The sequence below is a fragment of the Clupea harengus genome, chromosome 17 (genome assembly GCF_900700415.2).
Source record: "Clupea harengus chromosome 17, Ch_v2.0.2, whole genome shotgun sequence".
Taxonomy (NCBI): domain Eukaryota; kingdom Metazoa; phylum Chordata; class Actinopteri; order Clupeiformes; family Clupeidae; genus Clupea; species Clupea harengus.
The window spans coordinates 18866858-18877356 of NC_045168.1; the positions used below are offsets into that span (position 1 = coordinate 18866858).

The window sequence follows — 10499 nt, forward strand, 5'->3', positions numbered from 1 at the left end:
CATGGTTACTAAGAACAGAAGACAACGCCTAATGCTCAATTCTATTTTTATACTCAGATGCGGTCTTTCCGCCTCGCTGGTTCATATTCCTATGACCCATATTTGTCAGTATGGCAAAAAGAACCCTGCCCTGAAATGACCTGCACGTGCACCTTTAAAGGCGCATGCATTATCCAACCGTCAGGCACATGAACAACAACAACAACAACAACAACAAAAACAACAGCAAAACACTTCTGACAATTGCGGAAAAAAAAATTAAACAAACTTCATTTCCCATCTGATCCCGACCTGTATTTGTATCCAGTCAAGGGCTGGGGGATATGGACCAAAAAATATCGCTGTACTTTTAGGCTGAATGGTGACACAATAGGTGCAGTTAAGACCTCCTAAAGAAAAGAGTGACATGCTTGCAGCCAAATATGTGTGCATTCTTTTTTTCTATGTCAGGGTCAGGGTACAGGGTATTAACACATTTAGGTGAAAAGATTGGTTTGGTGCAGCTAAATATACCAAATACGAGTTGTTTACATAGGACCTTAAGCATCTAAAGTAGGAAGAATGTCCAAAACTGAAATCACATGTTGTTTAACCATTTCTGTTGATATTGCTTAAAATATGAATGGCTGTCTTCACGTGCATTAAAAGACTAGGCAGAGAGGGCCTACAGAAGTGATGGTGTCGACGTAGCAAATGTTTGGAGGAGGAGGAAGTGTAATGTCAAAGATGAAGAAGAAATACAGGACTTCAACAATTTTACAAATGTGTAACACTGCTCCAAACACATTGATATTCCTTACTGATACCAGGAAGGGTTATCTTGGGCATTTCCAGGCTGTGGCTCCCTCTAGTGGTAATTGCAATTATGTCACAGTGTGCTTTAAACCTACAACATAAGCTATGACCTAAAAAACTGATAAAACTGCATCGCTGTCCCTGAGTTATGCAGGCTGAATTGCTATCCAAATTTGAAATAAAGGACTCAGTTGAGCGGAACAAGTAAGAGATGGAAGTACAGAATCAAATTTGGATCTACCATCTGCTATACATAAGCAAGAATATTCAAGATATTTTCACAAATGATAGACCGATGTTTATTGTAAGCAACTACATTTTGGCAATGCTCCCATGTAATTTTTATTTGAAACCATTTAATACTGACATTTACTCTCCTTTGTAAAGTCAATGTGACATTTTGAGGTAAATTCTACACACACCTCTAGTTAAATGAGGATGTGAATTTCACCTGATGTAACCTAAAGCTCTAGCGCCCTACAGCGTCTGACATTAAAGTTATCATCAGTGTTTACATGGCATTACAGTTCAATAATGCAAGTTCAGTTGACTGGACCATCTGCTGGTCACATAACAAAAATTATTTTTTGCCCATTGGCCAGACAGGTTTGGATTACTGAAAGACTGCAGATCAGAGCTAACCACGTTACTGCTATTGATAAAAATGAATATTTTTCCTAAAATAGTCAAATAATAGCTGCATTTATTAAAATGTAAGTGCACTGTAAACTTTGTATGACTGAACTGTGATTAAACACATCAATGCTGGTGTTAATATTGACAATATTTCCATTTTCATAAAAGTCAGCATTTTATGATTTGAAAATGGCTCAACACGCCACCTACTGTTTAAAATCATCCTGAACGGATACTGACATACACTCACCAGCCACTTCATTAGGTACACTTTGCTAGTACCAGGTTGGACCTCCTTATGCCTTCAGAACTGCCTTCATTATTTGTGGCATTTGTGGCGCTGGAAACATTCCTCAAAGATTTTCCATATTGTCATGAGAGCATCACGCAGTTGTTGCAGATTTGTCGGTTGCACATCCATGATGCGAATCTCCCATTCCACCACATCCCAAAGGTGTTCTATTGGATTGAGATCTGACACTTTGCTAGTACTAGGTTGGAGCTCCTTTTGCCTTCAGAACTGCCTTCATTATTTGTGGCATAGATTCAACAAGGCGCTGGAAACATTCCTCAGAGATTTTCTATATTGTTATGAGAGCATCGAGCAGTTGCTGCAGATTTGTCGGCTGATCATCCGTGCGAATTGTGGCCTTAGTTTCCTGTTCATAGCTGACAGGAGGGGCCCCCGGTGTGGTCTTCTGCTGCTGTAGCCCATATGCTTCAAGGTTCGATGTGTTGTGCGTTCAGAGATGCTCTTCTGCATACCTTGGTTGTACCAAGTGGTTATTTGAGTTACTGTTGCCTTTCTATCATCTTGAACCAGTCTGGCCATTCTCCTCTGACCTCTGGCATCAACAAGGCAATTTCGCCCAGCGAAGTGCCGCTTACTGGATATTTTCTCTTTTTCGGACCATTCTCTGTAACCCTAGGGATGGTGGTGCGTGAAAATCCCAGTATATCAGCAGTTTCTGATATACTCAGACCAGCCCGTCTGGCACCAACAACCAGGCCACGTTCAAAGTCACTTAATTCTTCCCCATTCTGATGTTTGATTTGAGTTTAAGATCCTCTTGTCTTGACCATGTTTACACGCCTAAATGCATTGAGTTTCTGCCAAGTGATTGGCTGATTAGATATTTACTTTAACGGGCAGTTAAACCGGTGTACCTAATGAAATGGCGGGTGAGTGTATCTTCGGCCCTTTGGTACATATCCATGTCATGAATGGGTGGCCCACTTCCCCCAGCCTCCGACCATGAGTGTGAGTCTCATTTTCATTTGCTGATCAAGAGTCATCATTCAACTCATTCTAGCCAACAAAAACACAATGATTTGTAGTCACAGGTGATTATACACTAATGAAATAACAGTTTCGAATACTGTATTCCATCTCTGCTAATAGATCCACCTATGTTCTACACACTGTGCCTTTAACTGAATTAAGTTTATGCTTTTTTGATATGACATAGTTTTTATGATGTGAGAAGTCAGACAGCTATGGTGATCATTGATTGCTATTTTGGGACATTAGGCCCTTATAGTTGGAAAATGCTTAACATAAGATAACGACCATACTCCTAGGATTTCTGTATAGATTTTTTGACTGGTGGGGTTTCTGACGAGAGAAAGTTGGTGATTTTGGTGGTTTTGGAACATTTTAACATTTGAAGCCACATTTTAGAATGTCGTCTCTTCACGGCATATCTAGCAGAGCACCAACGCAGAAAGGACAAGGAGTTGTTCAGCAGTAAACTGCACCAACTACAAGAAAGATGGAAAATGTTTAATATTATGAAGGGGATCACATGTCTTTGCTAGGAACAGAGGAAGATAATGGATCCAGGCCATTAAAAGGGTGGATTGGGTTCCCAGTGGTCCTACAGACAGTGAGAGTCTGTGCATTAGCTAGCTAGCATAGGTAAATTAGGCTACGGTGACCAGACATCCCTGTTTGTTCTTGATTGTCCAGGTTTCAAGCTGGGTGTCCCGAGTTCCAACATATATCTGTAAAACACGATATATGTTTGGACTCGTCCCAGTTTTCAACATTCCCTACAAAATGTTTCTGGTTTTCAGCGCTTCCATATATGTTTATCATGTTCAACACATCAACACATTATTACCTAACCCAGTCAAAACATGTCAACAATGCACCAGAATTCAACACTGTCTATACGTGTCAATCAATTAATGTGTTGTTATCAAGGCTGTTGCTGTGCTATGATGCTTGTGGCTCAGACTGACAGAATCTGTCTGTACACTAATGGTTAGTGGTAATCACGCCAAAGAGAAAGTCTTTCTTTTCTGAAGACATCCAAAAGGAGCTAGTTTGGGTGAATTTTTGGAGACAAAACATAATTATTAATTTGCTGGGGCCGCTGTCCAAGGTGCTTGAGGGCTCTCTCGCAGATATAAAGACTGTGCAGTCTGAGTTGGTTTATGGTGATACACAACTTGCACCCTTCCACTAAATCCCCCAAATAGTTGTGGGTGTGTATTTTTAGTTAGCGGTTTAAGATTCAGTGTGTTTCATTCATGCCCTAGTGTAGTTTTCCCGGTGTTTTTAGCATATTGTCTGCATATATAAACCATCGCCATTTGCTATTCTGTGTCAGCGTCTGAATGCTTGTGCCAGTGAATGTTAATAAATGGCAAGAAAGCCAAAGATACGCCTGACTCAGTGAGATTGATGCAGTATTTCACTTCTGGCTATTCAGTGGGATCAGTACTGAGTTTGTCAATATACCTTTTATTCTCTGGTAGACACTGGGTGCTAAAATAAACCTTTGACATAGTGAAATCGAATGTTGTTAGCTATCTACAGGGGTGTTATGTGTTTCAGCCCTTGGTTGCACATTGTGGCGCCCCTCCAGTGGGCGTGGTTTCCAGAGTATGACACCCTGCGCTCTGTCTATAGCCTTTAGAGGGCGTCCCTCATGCCAGTAACATACCCCTTGTTACTGGGTGTCATTGGCATGTCCCTCCCCATGCCAGTGGCATGTACTTCCAGATGCCATATGCCGATTAATAATTGAACTCCTAATATTTTGGGTTGAGGGTTAAGTATTAGGAGAAAAGGTGGGAGGTTGTACCAAGATACCTGCCTGCCTGCACGTGTTCATCACTTCTCCAGGAGCTTGACCTATAGGAGTATGCAAAGACACATTCAATCTCCGTAGTTAAGTTGATTTCTACTGTGCATCACTAAGCACGACATACGCTGGCGCATATAGCCTACTTCTTTCAACTCGCAATATTCCCGTCTATTTGGCAAGCGGTTTGGGAAGTCTCTTTAAGTGCTCAAAATGGTTTTCTATTCAAAAACTACAGAGGCTGTTAAATACCACTTCACAAGGTGAACCAAATGCCTCGTTCCATCAGAAGCGTGCTATTAAGCTCCTCTAGAAAGCATCCAAGCATCGCAAGCATCAGGCTTTTTAAGCAGCCCGGTCACGGCGCATCTAACGGACTGGGGGCGGAGAAAACGGAAGGGAACCGGTTGGACACAGACACGCAGCGGATCCCATGTAAGGTAAACCGGTAACCTTGTGGTATATCCATCCACTATAAGGTTTCCTTCTGTGAGCGTGTTTGTAGAATTCTGAAACGGATTCTGTGTCTTATTGATGCTGACTATACGTGGGCTATATCCCTAAGAGAAATATCGGGTTATGCATTAGGAAGCATCCATCGTCATTCAGGAATAATTGCCATGTTTCAAACGTCCAAAATGAAGCAAATACGTACGTAGCATATCGCATTTGACGTGTTTTAAGATACTTAATCAATAAGCCAAAGGCAGGCGGGGTAAAAAAAAAACTACTCTAACAGGTTTAACGAATGTCAAATAAAAAACAGTCGAGCGCGCCCTTACCACATTGCAAGGAGAATCAGCTGATAGCTAACAGGTTTTACGTCGGTCCCAGCGGAGCCAAGATGCTAAAGGGTTTCTTTCTTTCTTTACCCTTCGGAGGTGCTTTATCAGTGGTCTAGTCAATCTTGGACAAGAGCAATGGCCTGATGTGATGTGGATTTCAAACTGTTACTAGTATCATGTGATGAGACTTCTGAGATACAGTACTCAGGTCACAATACAGTCATATCTCTTCCATGAATGTCTATTCCATAGAGCTGTTCTATTCTAATAAAACACTTTGGTAACTCTGTAATCATGGATTGTTCTGTGGCTTTCCGGTAGTAGCTATATTCTCTGTACATTGTCTTATCTTGTCAGGTTTTAACGTGTGTACATGTTCTTATGCTGATGTCTTGAGCAAGTCTCTCATGAAACATTTTAGGTGTCGTCCACAGAGATGGATACATTTAAGGACATTGAAACTGTCCATTGAAACTCTTCATTGAAACTGTCTGTGCAGCTTAAGGGTGATCTCCACGATTAATTAACCCTAAACTACAATGTAGTAGCCTACATTAAGCTACATACCAATAGGAAATGTCCGGACATTGATACATTTAAGTTTTTTAGCTATGGCATACCCATGTTCTTATGTTAGAAACTGTATACACTATGGATATCATGTTGTTAAGTACATTCTCAAACTAATCCATTTTCTTACAATCATATGTTAATATGTCTCCCTCATACTGCACATTCCCTTTGGCAATTATGTATTTTCCTCCATATGCTTATTTCATAAATTCATAATGATTCTATGTAAGGATTGTCAGTAGATAAGTGCTGTGTTTATATTTAATTGCCTGCGGGGGTTTACTCCGGGTACTCCGGTTTCCCCCACCATCATAAAGACATGCATCGTATGAATATGAATGAATGTTGGTGGTGGTCGGAGGGGCCGTTGGCGCTGATTGGCAGCCACGCTTCTGTCAGTCTGCCCCAGGGCAGCTGTGGCTACTGAGGTAGCTTACCACCACCGGTATGACTGTGTATGAATGACTACTGGACTCTGGACTCTGTAAAGCGACTTCGGGTATATAGAGAAGCGCTATATAAGATTGAATTGATTGATTGATTGATTGATTGATTAATTCAGCATTATTCTGATGGTGTTCAGTATAATTCAGTATTAGTGTTCTGTCTTGTATGGTTCCCAGAGTGTTGAGCAGGTGCTGCTTGCCTGAGAATGGACTCCATCTCCATGACGGGCGGCAGCGCCACTTTTCTGCCCAATGGCGTAAAGATGGCCTCCAGGGAGTGCGTGAGGCTGACGGCGGGTGCTGTGGTGGGCATCGTGGGCTCGGGGGACTTTGCCAAGAGCCTGACGCTGCGTCTGCTGCGGAGTGGGTTTGGCGTGGTGGTGGGCAGCCGGCAGCCCAAGCGGGCGGCTGAGGCCTTCCCACACGTGGTGGACGTGACCCATCAGGAGGACGCCGTGGTGAAGGCCGGCATCATCTTCCTGGCCATCCGGCGCGAGCACTACTCCTCCCTCTGGGGCCTCAAGCACCTGCTGGTGGGGAAGGTGCTGGTGGACGTGAGCAATAACCGCCGCTTGGACCAGTACCCGGAGTCCAACGCCGAGTACCTGGCCTCCCTCTTCCCAGAGTCCTTTGTGGTGAAGGGATTTAATGTGATTTCAGCGTGGGCCATGCAGTCTGCACCAAAGGATACATGTAGTCAGGTAAGACCACTGTGTATGACACTAATGCATTAGGGAATAGGACAATATAATAGGGCGATTGTTCAGGGGTCTGTGAAGTAAATCTAAAGCTTCTTTCACACATAGGTTCCTAGGTAAATAACTGAGATAACCTTTCAGACCCCGCTAGAGATTATTTTAGTATTCATACATGCAGCTATATTCAGGAACATTTCCCTGTTGCACCTTTTCACACATGCCATGGCAATGCTGGAACACGTGGGGCAAGGAACAGTCCAGCAGATGGCGGCAGATGGATATACGTGCTTGTCCCTGCTATGTTCCTGCTCTCATTCACAACACAGCCATACAGGCAATTTCCCTGAAATGTCATTAGGTCTTGAGGTGGGAAATTGCAGTCCCCTCTATCCCTGCTCCCATTCATACATGACCCCATGAAGGAAATGTTCAGGAACATTTCAGGGGATAAACTGCGTGTGTGAAGTGGCAGGGCGAAACTGAGATTAAAAAATGGAATGGCACGGCACTTGTGCGAGCAGTGCTGCATTTAGACACTGGGCAGTGAGCTGGTTCATGTTGCTTGTTTTATGTGTTGCACCTTTAAATGAAATATAATCTGAGCTGATGGTTATCCTGGCAAGTACATAAAACACAATGGGTCATTAGCCAGTATGGTCCTCTGACAGTTTATTCACCAGCTATCCATCAGTTCAGAATAAGGTGTACAAATGGCTACCATAGAAAACATACTGTAGGTAAAAGACCATGTCACAGATCATGTAAAAATGACAAGACAAGCCAGGAGTGTCTGAAAGGGTGTGTTAAACTATTGTGTGTTACATAGTATGTTTTAAATGAAGCATATCATAAGTATAAGATATTGACTTCTTAATGTAGACGCGTGATCCCAAAGACTGTCTGTAAGTTAAGCTCCTTGAAGAATCTGGGCTGCGTGACAGATATTCCCATCTGAGTTTTTAAAGCCAGACAGGGCTTCTCTCCAGTAAGAAGCTCAAAGCCAGAGATTGGGCCTCCTGTCTGTCCGTCAAACAGCAGGTGGTAGGCTTGGCAGAGTGAAGTAGAGGCAGGGGTGGGAGGACCTTTTTTTTGCAAATCTTTGGCAAGAACTAGCTTGATCACCAGGGCTTATATGACACATCTTTAAAAGACCTTAGTCCCTTTATGTCTCTGAGAGTGCTTTCATCCTGAGCATCTGTGGAGACTGCAAGGGAACTTTAAAAGGGTTGTGTGTGCCAACTCAATTGTGTGTGTGTGTGTACTTTTAGAGGAATGTTGTTCATCTACGTGTGTAATGTGTAATGTGTACAGGTGTACATCTGCAGTAACTCCCTGGTGGCTCGGCAGCAGATCCAAGAGCTCGCCCGCCAGATGGGCTTCACCCCCGTGGACATGGGCGCCCTGTCGTCCGCCCGCGGCATCGAGAACATGCCCCTGCTCCTCTTCCCGGCCTGGCGCGGGCCCGTGCTCACCGCCGTGGCGCTGTCCATCTTCTTCTTCGCCTACTCGTTCGTGCGCGACATCATCCACCCGTACGTCAGGAGCGGCCTGAGCCTGTTTTACAAAATCCCCGTGGAGGTGGTCAACCACACGGTGCCCTCCGTGGCCATCACCTTGCTGGCGCTGGTCTACCTGGCGGGTCAGCTGGCGGCGGCGCACCAGCTGGGCTACGGCACCAAGTACCGGCGCTTCCCCCTCTGGCTGGAGGAGTGGCTGGGCTGCCGCAAGCAGCTGGGTCTGCTCAGCTTCTTCTTCGCCTGCGTGCACACGCTCTACAGCCTGTGTCTGCCCATGAGGAAGTCAGACAGATACCTGCTGATGAACATGGCCTACCAGCAGGTGTGTGGGTGTGCGGGGAGGGTGAGAGACAGAGAGACAGAGAGAGATAGAGAGAGAAAGAGGGAGGAAACATGAGAGAGGAGAGAGAAAGAGTGAGTGTGTGTGTATGTGTGTGAGAGAGAGAGAGAGAATTTAGTCGCATGTGATGGCATTCATCATTTTTGAAGTCTCTAAGAATATGTAAACACACCATTATTAGCATCATCATACAGCTGTATTAAAGAGATTCGTTTTTTTTTAACTCTAAACTCTTGCACTGGTCAAAGTGAACCTTAAAGGCCATTAAGAGTGAATAGGTTTGAGAAGTAATATTTGTGTGTGTGTGTGTGTGTGTGTGTGTGTTCAGGTCCATGCCAACATGCAGGACTCGTGGAATGAGGAGGAGGTGTGGAGGGGGGAGATGTACCTGTCATTTGGCATCATGAGCCTGGGCCTCCTGTCTCTGCTGGCTGTCACCTCCATCCCCTCCGTCAGCACCGCCCTCAACTGGAGGGAGTTCAGCTTCATTCAGGTGAGCACCAACACCTGCTGCATTATGTTTAGAACCATGGCTAAAAACAGAAGCAGTCATATTTATGAGGTTCTGCCTTGCGCCTTATAAGTTACGACTCAGTAATACACTTACTATGCTATAACATTACCCAAAACTATCTGAATAATATTTAAAATTCTGTCTCATACAAGTACACCTGTGTCATGTTCATAAACCTCTGCCATTTCTCTAACGCAATAACTTTATTAAAAAGTAACTTACAGTTTACAGTACTTACAGCTCACAGTTTGGCATTTGTATGTAATGTTATTGTTGCGTAAATGTAACTGAGTTCAGAAAATGTATTAGTTAAAGATGTCAATGTTGTAAAGTAATCAAAGCAGAGTAGCATATTGTCTTTTATAGTAAGCAGTTATATATTCATGTGCTGTATTATGTGTGTTATAATGCTGATAATGTTGTATTATACTGTGTGTTCTTGGTCTTAGTCAACTCTGGGTTATATTGCCCTCCTGATTGCCACATTTCATGGCCTGCTGTTCGGGTGGCGTCGGGCCTTTGAGGAGGAGGCCTACCGCTTCTACCTGCCGCCCAGCTTCGTGCTCACCCTGGTACTCCCCGTCACGGTGATCCTGGGCAAGGTCCTGCTGCTGCTGCCCTGCTTCGGCCGCAAGCTGCACCGTATCCGCCGGGGCTGGCAGGCCAGCCAGACCCGGAAGGACCCGCCGCGCTCCGCCAATCACCTGTCACCCGAGCGTGTCACCATCATGTGACGTCACCTCCGTCTGAAATACGCTGTGACGCGACTAACTGTGACACAGCCACTGGCCTGTCATGACTGCCACAAAAGGGGTACATTTTTCCGATACGTCATACCTTCTGTCACAGCACTCATTCATCACTGACACATGACTGACACATCAGTGCCCACAGCACTGTCACATTTCTGGCTCCATACTCATACCGACATAGCCACCGCTTTGCCATGAATCTCATTCAAAGTCATTAGCCTCAATTTACTGACAGCCAGGTAAGTCTGAAGATGTCTTACTTATATGTCTGAACAGTGTACACATGACCACATGCTTGACCGCTGTGTCTTTGCACAGATAGAAACATCATGTTAGTTTGTGTCTCACAGG

At 44.3% G+C, this 10499-nt stretch overlaps 1 protein-coding gene across 1 annotated transcript; it reads left to right on the plus strand.

Annotated features, from left to right (window-relative positions):
- The first annotated feature begins 4763 nt into the window (after nt 1–4763).
- Nucleotides 4764–10130, plus strand: LOC105897239 (metalloreductase STEAP2). Its single transcript, XM_012824147.2, has 5 exons — nt 4764–4963; nt 6505–7028; nt 8337–8864; nt 9211–9375; nt 9846–10130. The coding sequence occupies exons 2-5, from the start codon at nt 6534–6536 to the stop codon at nt 10128–10130; spliced, it is 1473 nt and encodes a 490-aa protein (XP_012679601.2). The 5' UTR covers nt 4764–4963; nt 6505–6533.
- The last annotated feature ends 369 nt before the right edge of the window (nt 10131–10499 follow it).